We start from the raw sequence: 18,463 nt of genomic DNA on the forward strand, positions 1-18,463 counted from the left end.
ATCCTCTGAAATGGAGCTTTTGCCATGCAGGAAAATTTGCATTTATTCCCTTTCCCAGACCATGCTTGGAAGCAAAAAAGCAATGATCTAAAACCTGTTTGAATTCCTTTTCCAAGTAAGAGTTTTCATGGAAAACGTTGCTGGAAGAGCAGTTTGCTCTCGGCCAGCAGATGTTTCTCTGATGTCTGTGAAGGGTGGGATGCAGCAGGCTCTCCCTCCCATCCCTCCTGGCATTCCCTTCCCACCCTGCCAGCTTTGGGAAGGTGCTCGCTCCCCACACAGCTCCCAGCCTGGGGCACACGGTGAATTATTTCAGAGCCACGTGGTTCAGAGCAGCCCCTGCACTGGCACTGCCTGCTGAGTCAGCACTCTCCAGCTCCGTGTCCAGGGGCTTTTCCATGGATTCGTGTCTTGGAGGCATTCCAGGAGAGCATTCCCAGATGGGTGACCACTGAGGGGCCCACAAGAGGCTGATGCAGGCAGTGCTGAAGTGGGGTTTGTTGCCTGTCCTGGTGGAAATGGTCACCAGGAGAAGGGTGAGGGACCATCCCAGCCCCATCCCTGCCCGGTTTCACGGGGATGGGATGTCCCCAAGGACCAGGCTGCTGGCTCCTGCACCACTGAATTTTCATGCAAAGCCATGGAATCCTGGAATGGTTTGGGTTGGAAGGGCTTAGAGCCCATCCAGTGCCACCCTTGCCGTGGGAAGTGACACCTTCCACTATCCCAGGCTGCTCTAACCTGGCCTTGGACACTTCCAGGGATCCAGGGCCAGCCACAGCTTCTCTGGGCACCCTGTGCCAGCTGAAATCTCTTCCCACACCAGTCTGGGTGTGTCTCCCTTTGAACCACATCCCAAACCTCAGAGGACCACATGGATTGAACCAGGATCTGGGAGAGAGCAAGCGCAGCCCTGTGGAGCCTGCTTGAGGATCCCTTTGGAAAAGATGATCAATTAAAAACCCAAACCGAACTGCCTCAGTCAGGGGTGATGCAGGACCTGTAAGTTACCATAAACTGAGACAAAGACAATTTTTTAGTGTTTTATATCAGCCAGAGAAAAAAAGCTCTCATAATATAATTTTCCCTGTTAGCTTTAGGTAAAAACTGTGCTACCAAATTTTGGCAGAAAGTAGGACCACCTTAATGGGCTTGTATTGGGTTCCTGGCCCACCTTCCTGTGCTGCCAGACCCCTCTGTATCTCCCCACCCTGGGCCTCATGAGGTCTCTTAAATATCCACCCAGGATAATCCATCCCCGTGAGGCTTGGAGTGAGAACACATCCCCTGGACTGTTCCTCCACAGGAAAGCCTCGCTCCGTCCCTCCTGAAGTGAAGGGAAGGCAGTGGGTGGCAGCCTTCAGCTGTGATTTCCCTCTGTTTTCATGGAAAAACTGATTTCACTGAGGGGTCCTGGGTCAGAGCTACCTGAGAGCCACGGCCTGGCCATTTTCATGGAGTTCTGTGCTGCTGGAGCCTGACCCTGAGCTCAGCAGCTGCAGCTGATGCAACCCCACGATGACACTTGGTTGTATAATTTTCCTCCCTGTTTTCCCCACCAGCCATTTTCCAGTGCAAACAATAGCCAGTGCCCAGATTTTCCTCAGGATTTAACCACTTCCCTCACAGTGAATGGGAAACGATGAATAAACAGCACTTAGGCCGCAAAATATCTGATTTTTACCAAAATACCTGATTGTGAATGGCTGTGCAGCCTCTGATTTTCCAACATTTTGCAGGCTGGGGACTTCCTGAGCCAGCATTTCCTGTTTAATGGCCTCTTATAGATCCACTTCACATCCCTTTCTCCTCTTTCTTTGTGAACCATGTACATTTTTAGCAGCTACAGCAGCCCTTGGCAAGCAGCTCCTCACTCAGCGTCGCTGAGGAGACAGGCAAATCCTTGAATACTCCAAAACCAAGTCCTGGGCTGGGATGAGTAAGTTGTGGATCATCCCTGACAGCTTTTTAACAAGACTGAAAGGCAAGAAATAAAAAAATGTGCTGACACAGCACCGTAGTTAATGGGTGTGCTCGCACAGGGAGGAAAGGATGGGGGAAAAAAAGATACTGAGGGAGTGAAAACCTTGTCACATCCTAAGTCATCCTAAGTGTCATCCTCAGAGGGGACACTCCAGCTGCCAGCCAGCCCTGAGAACTGCGCTGGGTCTCACTGCTGCAAAGGCTCTGCTGAAGGTTAAATTGAGTTTAACACTTAAATCCAGCCCCAAACCACCTCAGAACCCTCTTTGCTTTTTGTCAGAGATGAATGAGACAGAAAGAGCCAGTTTGGAGGCTCCTGAATACCAGGGAGGTTAAGAAGGGATTGGATCATTTGATGCCCCTCTCTGTTCACCTGGATCCTCACAAACCATCCCAGTTTTCCCCCTGCACATCACATCCCACACTGGGAATGTGCTCTGCTGCCCTGAGGAGCCACCGCTCAGGGGCAGGCTGTGAGCTCCTTGTTCCAGGCAGGGACACACCATTCCCTCATCCAGAGGAAGGAGCCATCCCTGACTCCAGGCCGAGCACCACTGATTTATCCCAGCACAAGCCTGGACACTGCTTCAAGAAGGAATTTCTGGCTCTGAACCGACAGCCTGGGCCTGTTTTGCTGCCACATTCCCAGGGCAGTGCAGGGGGATCGATGCTCCTGGCACTGCCCAAGGGATGAACGGAGCTCAGACGGGAGGGCAGGAAAGGTGATCCCTGTTGGGCAGGTCACAACACACAGGAAGGTGTCCCTGCACTGGGAGGTGAACTCTGAGGTCCCTCCCAACCCAAACCATTCCATGATCCTGTGATTCTGTGGCTCCACACCTGGGCTTGGCCTTTGTGCACAAACACTTTGTGCACGGGGAGCTCAGCCTTCCCAGGGGAGTGACTTTGGAACAAATGTTCAGTATGGGGGGGTCTAAGGGTATTGCTCCAGGTGTTCAATTAATTTCCAAGCTCTATTTGCAATTCTAGCCAGACTCCCCAGTTTAATTGTGCTCCTGAAGAAATAAGGGTGAAATACTTCACCTGAGCTGTTCAGCTGATGGGAGGAGAGGAGCAGAAAATGGAATTGCACCTCAGGATGGTTGGGGCTTGATTACAGCTACGAAGAGAGACTTTAGCCAGGAGAGGCTGCAACCCAGACAGAGAAAAACAGCCAGAGGTTGGCAAATCAATTTTTTCCAAGGTCAGGAACGGGGAGAGTTTGTATCTCTTGAGGTCTGGACAACACAAAATCCTCCTTAGCATGTTCTTAACATCTCGCCAGCCCTCGTGGCCCCTGCCAGCCTTGCCACTCAGCCAGGGCACCTCAAAGCTGTTACCAGCCACTGCTCAGCAAAGGAATATTTCTGAGGGGCTCATTCCCTACCTCTTCCTTTTCAGTTCTGAAAGTCATGTGCAGTTCAACATCTTTTTTGATTTTGGGTTTCTTTGTTGTTACAGCATTTTTTATACTGTAGATCTCCAAAACAGAGAAACCACGTGGCCCTGCTTTAGCCCAGCTTACAGGGAGAAGTGAGGGAGGGTGGAATATTATTTTATATGTTCTTTTCAGCTAAACTTCCCACTGGGTAAGTGCAGCTTCACCTGAATCCCACAGGATTCCCTAATCCCATCCCTCTGTGTTTGTACAAGCAAGGGTGGGACTTTGCGGTTGTTTCCTCCTCCCCCCTCTGCCCCAAGATCCCCTGGAGTGGCTGCTCTGTCCCTTTGTGTTTTGCAGAAACCCCTTTTTCCAGGCTGGAGCTTCAGGCTGTGGTGGTGATTCCTCTGTGATCCCCCAAAAGCTGGGGAAAACATGGAAAGAAAGGAATTAATAACAGATTCAACAAGAAGCAGCAATTTTTTTTTTCCAGAAAAAAAAGCTGAGGCAGATAGACCTTGGCTGCTCAGCAGTGAGGGAGTGGCTGCTGGATTGAGGACATGGAATTTGGTCCAAGATGAGCCTCTGGAGCTGATGGATGCAGGCAGCAGAGCCTACAGGTGATGGGTTTTAGGCTGTGCAGGGTCTGTGTCGTGCCAGGTTCCTCAGCTCAGTCCCTCCAGAGCAGGAGGGTTTGAGCACTCCTGGAAATGTCACACAGCCTCCACGTGCCTCCTCCATCTGTTTTTGATGTGTTTGGGCTCTATCTGAGCAAGCAAAAGAAATGAAAATTCACCTCCACCCCCCAAATTTCCCATTTTTACTATCCCAGAGCACAGGAATTGTTGTATCCTAGACTGACTAGGAGAGACTGACAGATGTGATCCCTGCTAATGGTCATAGGCTCCTGGAATGGTTTGGGTTGGAAAGGGCCTTCAAAACCATCTTGTTCCAATTCTCTTCCACAGGCCCAGGTTGCTCAGAATACACAAAATGGCTCAGGAAAGGTGTTTATTTTTATTTCATTAACTTGCTGCTGGTGGGTGCCAGGAGGGAGGGCCCCACCCCTGCTGGCCAGTGTTGCAATCCATGAATTGCTCCACACAGACCAAAGTATGGAGGGGGTAGAAAACACAACCCCAACCCTGAGTTCAAGCTGTTCCTGCTGCTGACAGGGAGCTGCTCATGTCAGGTCAGTTCATCTTTGGTTTGCTGCTTGTAAATCTGCCGGGGTTTTTCTGGGGAAATTCTGGGTCACAGATGTACCTTGTCTGCTCCGTAACATGAAATCACCGGGGTTACATAAACAATAGCACATGACAAGGTATGGCTGTACCAGATGTCTGCTGCCCTGGAGTGCTCAGCAGGAAATTTCAGCCAAGTGCCAGGGATATTTCAGGGTTTGGGTGTTGCTACACAAGTGTTCGGGATCAGAGAGTCCCAGAATTATTTGGGTTGGGAGGGAACTGAAAGTTCATCCACCTCCACCCCCTTGCATGGGCAGGGACACCTTCCCCTATCCCAGGGTGCTCCAAGCCCCGTCCAGCCTGGCCTTGCTTACTGATGTCATTGCTTTAGAAGCAAAGCTGGGCTGGTTTTTGAGCAGAGAATTTTCCTTTCCGCAAGAGGTCGAAGGCATGCTCACGTCTGTTTGCTAGGGCTTCCTTTTGCCTTTAGTTCTCCTTAAACTACAAAGAAATCCACTTAGAAGAGTTTAATAGTGCTCATTTCCTTTGGAGCATCCCTCAGTTCCTGTGTTCTGTGCAGAATGAAATTATGATGTACAAGCCCTGGCTGAAAACTGCATCTGAGCAAGGCACAGCTCATCAGTTGTTCAGGGCCACAGTCTGGCTTGGTCCAGAGTCTGTTTGCATGGGAACAGCCAAAAATAGATGGGTGACAACAACAAAAATGGCTTTAGCAGTCGGTGGCACTGCTGGGAGCCAGCAGTTTGGAGCCAACAGTGGCACAAACCAGAGCTTGGGATGCTGATGCATCATCCCACCAGGATCCAGCTCCTGGGATCCCTCTGGTTACCCGCCCACACGCAGCTGGGTGTTCCACTGGCCCAGGGATGCTCCTCAGGATTTTGGAGGCTCGGTATGGAAGTGCTGTGCCACCCCTCCTCCTCCAGGCTGCAGCGCGGGCTGTGCCAGCCCCTAACGCGGTGACCTTGGAAGGAACGCACCTTTCCCCGGAGTGACACAGAGATCTCGGTGTCAGGCACCGCTTCCCGAACCCATCCATGGCCGCGCAGCCCAGCCCAGCGGGATGCGCCGGGATGAGAGGGATCCCCGCCAGAACGCAGGGACAGCAGCCCGGAGAAGGGAATGGTGTGGAGGCAGCACTTTTAGCTCGCTAAGGGCTCGCAGCAGCCGGCGCTGGGGCAGCGCGGAGCCGCTCGGCCGAACTCCCCCATCGCACGCTGCTCCTGCCGGGCGCCGCGTCCTCCCCGCCCGCTTCCGGCGGCTGCGGGGGGGCGGCCGCGCTCCCGGCCCGCCCTTCCCCTCCTCTCGGGGCGGCCGGAGCCTCGCCGCGCCCTCCCTCTGTCCCTCCATCCCTCCTCCATCCCTCCTCCATCCCTCCCTCCTCCCTCCCTGCCTCCCTCCCTGCCTCCCGCGGCGCCGGAGCCGCTGCCCGCCCGGCTCGCCCATGAGCCTGCTGGGGAGCTACCGGAAAAAGCCGGGCAGTGACGGCTATGAATCCTTGCAGCTCGTGGACAGCGGCGCTGAGCGCGGCGGGGCCGGCGCGGGGCCGGCGGGGCCGGGCCGGAGCCCCGGGCGGCAGCAGCAGCAGCCGCAGCCCCGCGCCGACGGCGGCAGCACCATGGACAGCTCAGGTACGGCGGGGCGGGGGCGGCCGCGCACCGGGAGGGCTCGGTGGCCCCGGGGCGGGTGGCCGGGGACAATAGCGGCCCTTTGTCCAGGCGCGCCGGGATGGAGGGAGCCAGCGCCGCAGACTCCTCGGTGCTGGCTCCTCATTCCCCCCCCCTGCAAGAGATGAAGCGTGTGCATGAGGTAAAATGGATGGAGCGCTCTGGGATCTTTCCCCCGAGTGACTGAATTCCCAGAATTGTCCTGAGTTTTTTTGTTTCCCCGCCCTCTCCTCTAAAAGGCGCTCATCAAAGTGAGTTGGATTAATTCTGATGGATGATGCGCTGCATGCACCATTTTTTTTTAATCAGGGAGTAAGGGACCAGATGGTCTTTATGGCTGGTAATGGGATAGAGAGCTCTTCACCTCGGAAGGTTCAAATTTGCCTGGATAACCAGGAATGGAGAGTGCCCATGTGATGGCTTTGAAGGGATCCCTCGGAAGGGACTGGCTCTGGTTCTGGTTCCTTACCTGTGCCCATCCCCAGGAGCATCCACAGCCTTTGCAGGGAACTTCTGAAGCCCAGACCGGTGCAGGGAAACACCCTGGGTGTTTCTGAGGGACCACATTTATGTCCACCCATTATAGCAGGGTGGTCTTGCAGCATGGAATCACGGAATCATGGAATGGTTTGGGTTGGGAAGGACCTGAAAGATCATTTTGTGACAACCCCCAGCCACGGGCAGGGACACCTCCCACTGTCCCAGGCTGCTCCAACCCGGCCTCAGACACTTCCAGGGATCCAGGGGCAGCCACAGCTCATCTGGGCACCCTGTGCCAGGGCCTGCCCACCCTCACAGAGAAGAATTTCTTCTGTAAATCTGACCTAAATTTCCCCTCTTTCAGTTTGAACCCTTTACTCCTTGACCTATCACTGTAATTCCCAGTGAAAACACCTGCACTGTTCCATGAAAGACAGGGCTGGGCCACAGGCACTCCACAAGCACTTCAGACACAGCATCTTTTTTTTAACCTGGTAACCTCTTCTTGAGGGGAAAAAAACCCTAATGAGCCATGGCTGGGCTTGGGCAGGGAGAGCCCTATATCAGATTTTATCTCCCCATTTTCTCTGATGTAATAAGAGTCATAAAATCCTGGAATGATTTGGGTTGAAGGGACCTTAAATCCCATCCAGTGCCACCCCTGCCATGGGCAGGGACACCTTCCACTGTCCCAGGGTGCTCCAGCCCTGCCCAACCTTCTTGAACACTTTCAGTCATGTTTTCCTCTTTCCCTTTGCCATCTGAATTTCCTTCCAAGATCTCTTTTAGGCTTGTGTTTGTTGGTTTTTTGGTTTTTTTTTAATAACTTTTTTTTACTCCCGAACTTCAGAAACATCTTTGAATTTGCTGCTACAACATCTCTGCTGCAATTGCCTGTAATCACAGGCTGTGCCAACAGCTCCTTACTCACAGTAGGCTGCTGTGTTAGAGTGATTTGGGTTCTTACAGCTGCTGGGATGGTGAGATGCTGCAGGCAGGGTAATATCTATTATCAAGGCCATTATCTGGATGAAATTCCCGGAAGTGCAGGGACCAGAGGCATCGGTGTAGTGGGAGGTGGTGGTGACACCCAGGCAGGTGTGGGCAGGTGCTGGGGCTCCTCTCGAGCCTCATCCTGGGCTATAATTTGAGTGCAGCTCCATTTGGGTTTCTGGTTTTGCTGAGCAAAAAAAAAGTGCTCATGGACAGGCAGACAATACCTTTATTTACAGGTTTTCTGCAATATTCAGCCATTTCCACTCTGCAGCTGCTCTGGTTCTAGCCCAGAGCATTAAATTGTATTAATGGCCTCTACCAATTTCCAGGATGTTCTTCCCAAACGCATGGGCTGGATCAAGGGCTGGCTCTGGGATTTGGGAGTTGATTTTTTAGGGATCTGTCTTAGCCAGAGTTTGCTTCTTTCAATTTGCTCTCACTGCCTAATTTTTACAGGTGCTCTCAACAACACACCTGGCACTTGAGCAGCAAAAACCTCAGGCCTTAATGTGGCCCTTGAAATCTATTTATAGGATATATATATATATATTTTTTTTTTTTTTTAAATAACCTCTTTATTTAATAAGGACTTTTTGGTGGTTGTTCCAAAACCTTCACATGAAATTAAAAGAATTTCTGTGTCAACTGTGATGCTCTGTTCCAAACCTGAACTCCACACTTGTATCTCTCTTGTTCATCTGAGCACTTCAGGCTGATAAATTCCTAATTTCTCCCAGCTCACTGCAAAGCCATTTTTCTTTGCCAACTATGAAATTACAGCAGCTTAAAGAATCAAATCCACCCCTCAGGTGTGCTTGTGATTCCGAGTGATTTGGTAATTGAAGTTGCTCCCAAACTGAGGACGTGATTTATCTTTCACGCAGTCTGCAGATGGATAACTGGGGACAAGGATTAGGGAGCAGTGTAATACACAGACAGGAAAATAAAGTGGTTGGGATTTTGGCTTAATCGGAGCAAGGAAAAAACCACCACCCACCTGCATGTGTGTGGTTTGTTTTTTTCTAATAAAGAAAATATTTATAATATAAGTGTTTAAGAGTCTTCCCAATGATGCCAGAGTTGAAACTCCCAAGGTGGGCAGTGGTTGAGCATAATTCAGTTGGGAAAAGAGACTTGAATTCCTCAGGAAGGAGAAGGGTGGGATAAATTCTATCTCAGGGAAGGGAATGTGCTGCTGGGTTTTGGTGGGGCAGGGGAATCTCCACTCTGTGTTATTCGGTGTCAGACCCTGAAGGTGAAATCCTTGAGGTGCCCTGGCCATATCCAAGCTCGTTATGTCCTTCCTTCTTTTCTTTCATGGTTTTAAATGATGGTTTCCTGTGGGGCGGAGCAGCTGCTGTTTGCAGTCGAGGAGGGGAACAGTCTGGACTGACAGCCCAGTGTCACCAGCACTGGGGGACACTGGGGCACTGGTTTGTCTGTCTGGCAGGGTGATTGCAGTGCTGCAGCTGAGCAGAGAATCACGGAATCATTAACGCTGGGAAAGTTCTCTCAGGTCATCGAGTCCCACCATGCCCAGAACTGCCAAGGCTGCCACTGCCCCATGTCCCCAGGTGCCACATCCACACAGCTTTGAAATCCTTCTGGGGATGGGAACTCCCAACACTGTCCTGGGCAGCCGTGCCAGGGATGGAAAACCCTCTCAAAACCCTTTCTAGGAAGAAATTTTCCCCAAATAGCCAATCTAAACCTCTCCTGTGCAGCTTAAGGCCATGTCCTCTCCTCCTGTCCCTGTTCCCTGCGAGCAGAGCCCGACCTCCCCGGCTGCCCCCTCCTGTCAGGGACTTGTGCAGAGCTACAAGGTCCCCCTGGAGCCTCCTTTGCTCCAGCCTGAGCCCCTTTCCCAGCTCCCTCAGGAATTCTCCTGGGGCTCCAGCCCCTTCCCAGCTCCCTCAGCCTCTCCTGGGGCTCCAGCCCCTTCCCAGCTCCCTCAGCCTCTCCTGGGGCTCCAGCCCCTTCCCAGCTCCCTCAGCCTCTCCTGGGGCTCCAGTCCCTTCCCCAGCTCCGTTCCCTGCCCTGGACACACTCCAGCCCCTCAATGTCCTTGTCAGCAGGGGCCCAAAACTGACCCCAGGACTGGGGGACTGGGACAGGCACTGCCCTGCTCCTGCTGCCACATCTCTGGGTGCAGGTAAAGACCATTTCCAATGAAGTTAAAAAGCTGAACAGTCAAACCTTTATCTTCTTTCCCTTCACATAGAATTTCCTCTGCGCCTGGGCATAGGAAAATGCTCTTTGCTCTGTGGAATATTTGTGTGTGGGTTACTCGTGAGCAATTCTAGACGGGTGAGGATTTGTGCTGAAGGCAAAGCACTGGCAATTCTGGGGCAAATTGCTGCTGGTTTCACTAACGGGGCTGTGCTTGCTGTCACCAACTCCCCTGAGCTGAGGAACTGAGCTCCTGTTTGGTTTTTCTATTAATTTCCTTAAACTAATGCAAAGTATTAGATCTTTGAGCATCCTCTCCTAATGCAGATTTGCAGCCTCATAAACACCTCCTTGCAAGGAAAATAATCAGTGGTTGCAGCTTTGCTCTTAACTCCCAAGTGCTTCTGATTATTGGCTTAATATTTTTTTTTGGGCTGGTGTTGCTCAGAGTGAAAAGGGAAAAGAAGCAAAAGCCAGGAAGCAGAAGCACAGGGTTGCTGCTGGAGGGCAGGAGCTCCTCATGGATGGCAGGGAGCTGGCACTGAGGGGTTCCAAGGGGCTCTCTGAATCCTGACATAAAATCCTGGAATGATTTGGGTTGGAAGGACCTTAAAGCTCATCCAGTTCCACCCAATGCCACGGGCAGGTACAGCTTCCACTATCCCACGATGTTCCAGACCCATCCAGCCTGGCCTTGGGCACTGCCAGGGATCCAGGGGCAGCCCCAGCTGCTCTGGGCACCCTGTGCCAGGGCCTGCCCACCCTCCCAGGGAACAATTCCTTCCCAATCTCCCATCCAGCCCTGCCCTCTGGCACTGGGAAGCCATTCCCTGGGTCCTGTCCCTCCAGGCCTTGTCCCCAGTCCCTCTGCAGCTCTCCTGGAGCCCCTTCCAGCCCTGCCAGGGGCTCTGAGCTCTCCCTGGAGCCTTCTCCTCTCCAGGTGAGCACCCCCAGCTCTGCCAGCCTGGCTCCAGAGCAGAGGGGCTCCAGCCCTGCAGCAGCTCCAGGGCCTCCTCTGGACCATCCCTGTGGGAGTGCAAACACAGGGATGGGGGATCTGGCCTGGGAAATTCTATGGAATGATGCAGTAACAGGATCTCACAACTCCAATGGGATCTCTGTTCCTGTTAACAGCCAGTTCCTCTTGCAAGTGCCCTGGATTGGGGTGGAGGTCTGAGGGTGGAGGGAACAGAGGTTCAAAGAGAGACCTGAGCTGAACCTCACAGGACACAAAACACCGCGAGTTCAAAAACCAGATTCCAAGAAGAGCATCTACGCAGAGCTGCTTTTGTCTCTTTCTTTTTAACTTGCTGCAAGTGCTCACAAGATGAGAACCAGGCAGTGAAGAAGCCAATTTATTTGGGTTTTTGCTGTGGCATTCAATTCTGCTTTCTTAGCAGCTGGCTGAGCATTGAAAGAAGAGGTTCTAGGAAATAAGATATAAAAGTAACAGCAAGGATAGATGTTAGGAAAACCCTTTCTGTGCTATTCTGTGGTGTTTATAATCTAGATAAGATAGAAAAGAGCTTTTAAACAGTTGGGGCATAGACTTGCTTGTGCTCTGCGCTTCCTGGGGTGGAGTAACCACGAAGGAAAAGTGTCTGAAAGAAATTGCAAGTGGTGAAATTGAGATTTCTTGAACTGTTTTACACTTGCAAACATAATGCCTTGTGCTCTGGTGATTCCTTTTGACTGAGTCAGAAGAGAGACATCTCCATGTCACTGGCACGGGGACAAAGGCCCGGGCTGACAATGTTGTCTTGTGTTCCCTGCTCGCTTCGTTTTCAAACGGGGAGGTTCGGTTTAATGACTCTTTTGTTTGGTTGGTGTGTTTTGGACACTTGAATGATTTGGTGTTGGCAGGAGTCTTGTCTTTTTTTAGTTGTTTTGACAGGGAGGAGAAGCAGAGAGAATGTCGATCAACTTCAAAGACAGATTTTGTGCTCTGTGCTGGTGGCTCAGTGTTGGGCCTTGCCTGCATCCTGCTCACTGTAGGATGAGTTTCGTGAGGGGAAACTTTTAACAAATTAAATAAATCTGGCAGGTACTGGGTAGTAATTCCCCTCCTCCCCTCTCAATATTACTATTCTGGTAAAAAACAGAGTAAAACCCCCCCTTTGTGGAAATCCTCCACACTGACGGTGCAAGCAGCATTCCTTAGTTTCCATTTCTCAAGCAAAAGCACAAATACATTAATTCTTCAACTTTCCAAGAAGTTTACATTTAAGCAGCCTCAAACAAACCTTTGGATAAAAAGCCTTGGGCTCAGGCAATGTTAGTTCTGGAATTTAATCACAGCAAAGCACAAAAAGAGGTTCTTGAGCTTCTCTACCCTAAAGTTTGCTGCCGGAGGCTCCGAGTGCTTCCCGCAGGAGGTCAGGGACCCTCTGCTGCCCAAGAGCAGCACAGAATCATGGAATTGCTCAGCTTGGAAACGCCCTCTCAGACCATCCAGTCCAACCATACCCCACCACTGGCCCATGTCCCCCAGTGCTACATCCACAGGGATTTTAAACCCCTCCAGGGATGGGGACTGCGCTACTGCCCTGGGCAACTGTGCCAGGGCTGGAGAGCCCTTTCTGTGAAGACATTTTCCCAATATCCAAGCTAAACCTCCCCTGTTTTGAGGCAGTTTCCATCTCTTCCAGGCAAAAGGCCTGGATGGAGCAGTACCAGTTAAGTGCTGGAAAGCTGCAGTAGAAAACCCCAAACAACAACCTCATGAGCAACAACCCCTTGCTCAGCTGAATAAATTATTGAAGATGTCTCGATGCCAGGGATGCTTCTGTGCCTCATGATTGCCTGATTAGGAGAGAAATATTCTGGCTTTACCCTTTGAATGAGGGTTTGGAGTGACAGGAGAAGGGGGAATATCTTCCCAGTGCCAGAGGGCAGGGCTGGACGGGATATTGGGAAGGAATTGTTCCCTGGGAGGGTGGGCAGGCCCTGGCACAGGGTGCCCAGAGCAGCTGGGGCTGCCCCTGGATCCCTGGCAGTGTCCCAGGATGGGGCTTGGAGCAGCCTGGGACAGTGGAAGTGTCAGGATGAGGGAAACCTGGGCTTGGGGGTCTCAGCAATGGTTTTATCAAATGATCAAAGCCTGTTCTGCTGCTGAGGTCCTGCAGTTCTGCTCTACACGTGTCTTGCAGCTTGTTTTTATGGAATTACTCTTTAAGATATCTGTGCCCAGCCTTGTAGGGAACCTAACTCTAGCAGGAATCTGGGACAGTGGAGGAGGAGGGGACAGATGGGACTGGTAGCAAAAAATTAGGTAAAAAACTCAGTGTTTAGGGTCTGTGTGAGTCTGAGGAACTTCCCAAATAATTTCAGTAGGTTCTTTTCCTGTGAATACCCCTTTATCACTGTTTGAGTTGCCTCTGCTGGTGGTGATTTCTCTCCCAAACCACCACCCAGTGATTACTAAAAAGTTGATGTGACTCTGACACTTGGGCTATGTCTGATACGAGACAGGATGCAAGTGTCTGTAACAGCATTGATGGTTTAGTCTTGGTTTAAATATGGTAAAGCTCAGCTCTCCAGAAGAAAAATATGTGCTGGAAGGAAGGTTTGGGCTTCAGGGTGTGAGACTGTGCCCTTAAAACATAACTAGAACCAGAGAATCACAGATAATTTGGGTTGGGAAGGATTTTAAAGCCTGTCTCAATCCAGCCCCTGCTGTGGGCAGGGAACATTCTACGATCCCAGGTTGTTCCAAGCCCAGCTGGCAGATGAAGCCCTCGGATCTCTCCACTATTGATTATCACTGGATGCAGAGGAGCCACTGCCCAGAGATTTGCTTTTGAAAGCTCCTGCCACCCCTCCCCTGGACAGGGAAGGTTAAACTCCTCTTTGCAATCCTCTGAAGGATGGAATGTGGGGAACAGCAGGAGCTGGGAATGCAGAGGGTACCTAGGGACGTGGATTCCCTGCTCTGCCTGGGTAATTTTGCACCCAGCACCCCTCCATCCATGATACGCCCTTTAAAGGATGCTCCAACCCTGTTGTTGCAGGAATTCCTGCACCGGGGCTGCTCCTGCTGCCATGCAGACCCTTTCATGCCGAGGGAAAGCGTTGAAGTGTGCTCTGGAGTTGTAGCAGCCTGGCTTGTCTCCCTGAGCGCTGGTGGGAAAGCACGTCCCACACGAGGCAGGCTTTGCTGGGAGAGCTGGGTGTGGGAGGAACGTGAGCTGTGCTGCTCCTCCGCTGGCTGCTGGGGGGGGAGAGGCACAAACAGGAGCTGTTTTTGCTGAGTGTTCCTTAAAAACAATCCAGGCCTTGTTGCTGAAGCCACAACAACAGCGGCTCCACTTTGTTCAGAGCAGGGAACTTTAAAAGGGCCGTTTCTGCCAAGGCACAGGGCAGCCTCCACCTTTATCTTAGGGGATAAAACAAGCAAAAAACCCTTTTTTTCCCCCAAAAAATACTTTGAGGGGAGGAAGAAGGCTGCAGCAAGCAAATAAAACCATCTAGAAATGTGGAATTTGGGACACAAACACAGTTTTTCCTCATTGTAGTGCCTGACTCTTGTGGTACTACTGGAAGAGAATTCAGAGGGGTATTTAATACTCCCAAAGGTCTTTTTTGGGAAGGTGGGAGATGAAGCTTTAATGCTTTCCTACGTGGAATGGGGAGCTGGAATGAGATGGTCTTTCAGATCCCAAACCATTCTGTGATTCCAGGATGAGAAACAGGGAGTATTTAGCTCTTTCCTCACTCCATCCCTAATGAAAGCACAGGCAGCAGCTTCCTGAGCAAAAAAAAATCTCATTTGACATTGAAGATTCTGTTACACATAATCTGGGCAGACTGAGGGAAACCTGCTTCCTTTTGTATGGTTTCATGTCTGCTTTTTGTCTGCCCTTCCCTGGCAAAAAGGGTCTGTTCCCTCCTCCTAAGTAACCTGGGAAAGGCAGCACTTCTCTGCTGATCCTCAGTTTCCAGGCGTCTTCCTTTCACCTCCCCTCTCTCAGGCTCAGAGTTGCTTCATCAGCATAAATATTCAGACTGACAGAGCCTTAAATGCCTTTTAAATGTCGGCTGGTTTCCCCCTGGGCTCTCTGGAGAGCTGGAATCCAGGCCCTGTGGTTGGGAAGGTTTGTGGCTTTCCTGGGGGGGCTGCTCAGGGACCTCCCCAGGCAGACGAGGCCTCTAATGTGCAGATTTTGCAGGCACAGCTTCCAAATCTGGAATTTGTCGCTGGTTCCAACAGCGAGCACCTCCCTCAGCTGGTGGCAGGGTGTGAGCCTCTGTTGCTGGTCACTCTGGGAGACCTCTGGCTGCAGGTGGTGGCTGCTGGTGCCGAAATTTCCCCATCACTTGAGGTCACGCCTGTTCCATTCACCCATTTCTGGCTCCAACCCCCAAAATTTAAAGCAGGATTGGTCTAAATGTCTTTGTTTTTGAGAATAAGCACAATCACTGCTCGTGGCACTGCAGGGTGCAGGAGGAGAGGGTATTTCCCTCCTGGGTATGTGGGTTTTTCCCTCTCCCTGGGCAGGAATGAGTTTCCTGGCCTGGCTAATCCAGACGTGGGTGGCTTTGCCACCCTCAGCTGCTCCTGTACAGAGCACATCCCTCTGCACTCCCCTGGACCAGTGTTCTCTTCCAAAGCTCTCTCTGCCTTGGGAGAAGTTCTCCTCCTGCACATCCTTCTCCTGATCCTCTGTAAAATTAGCACGTAAGTGCTTTAATTAAGATTTCTACTCTCTCCTGCTCCCATCATATCAGCAGGGGCTCCTTCAGCTGAAATCCCAGTGCTGAGGGTGGACCAAGACAAGAATGCTCCTTCCTGACACATGTCAGTTTTGTAAGGAGGTGCAGCAGGTTGTTGCTGTGTTTGCTGACTGCTGGAGGTTCATTCTGAACTGTCCCTGTGTTCAGAATAGTCCAGCCTGGCCTTGGGCACTGCCAGGGATCCAGGGGCAGCCCCAGCTGCTCTGGGCACCCTGTGCCAGGGCCTGCCCACCCTCCCAGCCAGGAATTCCTTCCCAATCTCCCATCCATCCCTGCCCTCTGGCAGTGGATGCCTTTTCTTCATCATCCATCCTTTCTGATTCTCTGCTTTAGGGGACATAGGAGACTTGGAATTGACTCCTGCTGCTTCTCTTAGAAATACAGTGAAAGTCTTGTTCTCTCTGTTTCTCCTCCTCTCTGCACTTCTGAAATCTTCAGATTGATTTCTAAAGATTTTAGGTTTTCCATACTGTCAGAGCCCTTCTGTTGCTCTCCTGCAGCATTTCCAGCTGTAAGAATTTGCCCAGTGCTGTTGAACCTCTGATCCTTTGTCCTCCTTTCCCTGCTCCAAGCTACCACGTTTCTGCCTTCCTTTCCTTTAAAAGCTGACCTGCAGAACTGAGAGCCCCTTTTGAACATCTCCTCCTTCCACCCCTGGCTCTTCCAGCACAGAATAACATGAAAACAAACTTTTTGAGGGGACATGAAACACTGATTCCACACTTGGAAGTCAACAAGCTTCTTTGATTTTTTTCCTTTCTCTCTTTTTTTTAAATCATACTCAAGCAAGTTTGGCAAAAGAAATATTCCTGTGCCTCGAGGAGGCACCTTCTGTTCTGAAGCTGGCAGAGGGAGTGTAGAGGAGAGGTGGCCTCTAATTTTACCAGTCTAGGACCTGGATCATGTGGATCGTGACCACACCAGGGCAGCATCACCTTCCCAGTGGAATCTCCAGTTTAAAGGTTTATGGATAGCTCCCTATGGGTGAGGCTGCCTGAGAGTGGGAGGTGCATTTGCAGTAAAATTAGCATTTTATCATCGAATTGTAGAACAGTTTGGGTTGGACAAATTTCAGTCAAGAGACAGCTGGGAGGACTGCCCTGAAGGATGTCCCATGGAGTAGGGAGAGTCTTTTTCTCACCCCTGAGGAGGTGGTTGTTGGTTGTGATAAGAAAATCAGCTGCTTTGGGCTGGGTTGGAGGTGAGGGAGCTTAGAAGCATAGAATGGCTTTGGTTGGAAGTGACCTTAAAGACCACAGAATCCCAGAATTAATTAGGTTGGAAAAGCCCTCCCAGACCATCGAGCCCAAGCTGTGCCCCATCCCCACCTGGTCACTCAGGAAGGCCTGGACACCTCCAGGGGTGGGGACTCCAAACCTCCCTGGGCAGTTCCAAGGCCTGACCACCCCTTCCATGCAGAAATTCCTGCTGATGTCCACCCTGAGCCTGCCCTGGTCCAGCCTGAGGCCGTTCCCTCTCCTCCTGTCCCTGTTCCCTGCCAGCAGAGCCCGACCCCCCCGGCTGCCCCCTCCTGTCAGGGACTTGTGCAGAGCCACAAGGTCCCCCCTGAGCCTCCTTTGCTCCAGCCTGAGCCCCTTTCCCAGCTCCCTCAGCCTCTCCTGGGGCTTCAGCCCCTCTGCCAGCCCTATTCTCTTCCGTGGACATGCTCCAGCACCTCAATGTCTTTCTTGGAGTGGTGATCCCACAACTGGACATAGCCCTCGAGGTGAGGGCCCAGCAGAGGGGAAGAATCCCTTCCCTGCTCCTGCTGCCACACAATTCCTGCCATGGGCCTCTTGGCCACCTGGGCACACCTAGCTCATGTTCAGACCACCCAGTTCCAACCCCCAGCTTAGATCTTGTACCGTGTTGTCCTCACTGTGCTGAGACTGAACATTCAACCTACACACAGTGCTGACAGTTCTGAGCCCAGCTGGCAGGAATGAGCCAGCCCTCATCCCTGGAAAATCATGACTTTGAGAAGGAAAACCACTTTCCCCCGTGCTTGACACGCAGCAGAGCACGGGAATGTGTTTGGTGTGGACGGAGCAGAGGGATTGTCCAGGATTTGTTCCCAACAAGTGACGCTGGCTTTGGTTTTGCTGTGCTTGAAGGTGCCTCGTCACCAGACATGGAGTCCAGCTATGGGGGAGGCCTGCTGGACATGGTGAAAGGAGGAGCAGGGAGGCTCTTCAGCAATCTGAAGGATAACCTGAAGGATACCCTGAAGGACACCTCCTCCAAGGTCATGCAGTCTGTTGCCAGGTACAGTACACCTGAAGCAGGAAAATCCAGGAGCTGCAGAGTGCTGGTGCCACTGAACCACCACAGCACAACTCCCAGGGAATGAGGAAGGAGGGGAAAATCCCAAATGAGTTCTTTGGTTCTGTCTCATAATTGGGGTTTGGCCTCAAGGAAGAGGGAAAACTCAAGTAAAACAATCTAAGCTTCATAGTGAGCATCAGCATCCCAAAATCCAGAAAATACCTGGAAAAGTGGAGCACCTGGTCTCCAATTCCTGGAGGATTCCCTGTGGGGTCCTTCTAGTTAACCACCACTTGAATATTTTGTCACTGAAACCTGGCTGGTGTTGATGCCTCTCTTTGCTGTGCAAGGATGTTCCCAGCCCTAAATCCACCTTGGAATGGAAGAAAGGCTGAGGTGACTTTGCTTTGGGGACTCTCCTGGCGTTGTCCCCCGTGCCCACCTCCGAGGGATAGGGATCTACAAGAAATTAAGGAAATGTAATGCGTGCAAGACCCCAGAGAGTTTGAGGGATCTGCAAAGTGCAAACTGCAGGAGATTTCTCCTGGAAACTGGCACTGAAAATTAATGACAAAAGGGAA

The 18,463-nt window shown here is 51.5% G+C and overlaps 1 protein-coding gene across 2 annotated transcripts in view; it reads left to right on the forward strand.

The window, feature by feature from the left end:
- Positions 1-18,463, forward strand: part of DNAJC6 (DnaJ heat shock protein family (Hsp40) member C6) — a 41,281-nt gene that overhangs the window by 2,492 nt on the left and 20,326 nt on the right. Inside the window, exons 1-2 of one of the 2 annotated variants that reach the window (XM_048313056.1) lie at positions 6,002-6,203; positions 17,732-17,882. In XM_048313056.1, the coding sequence (XP_048169013.1) occupies positions 6,017-6,203; positions 17,732-17,882 (338 nt within the window). In that variant the 5' untranslated portion in view covers positions 6,002-6,016. Of the gene's footprint in view, positions 1-6,001; positions 6,204-17,731; positions 17,883-18,463 lie in introns of those variants that run through there. The other variant, XM_048313057.1, reaches the window with a different exon arrangement.

Source organism: Corvus hawaiiensis, chromosome 9 (assembly GCF_020740725.1).
Source record: "Corvus hawaiiensis isolate bCorHaw1 chromosome 9, bCorHaw1.pri.cur, whole genome shotgun sequence".
Taxonomy (NCBI): domain Eukaryota; kingdom Metazoa; phylum Chordata; class Aves; order Passeriformes; family Corvidae; genus Corvus; species Corvus hawaiiensis.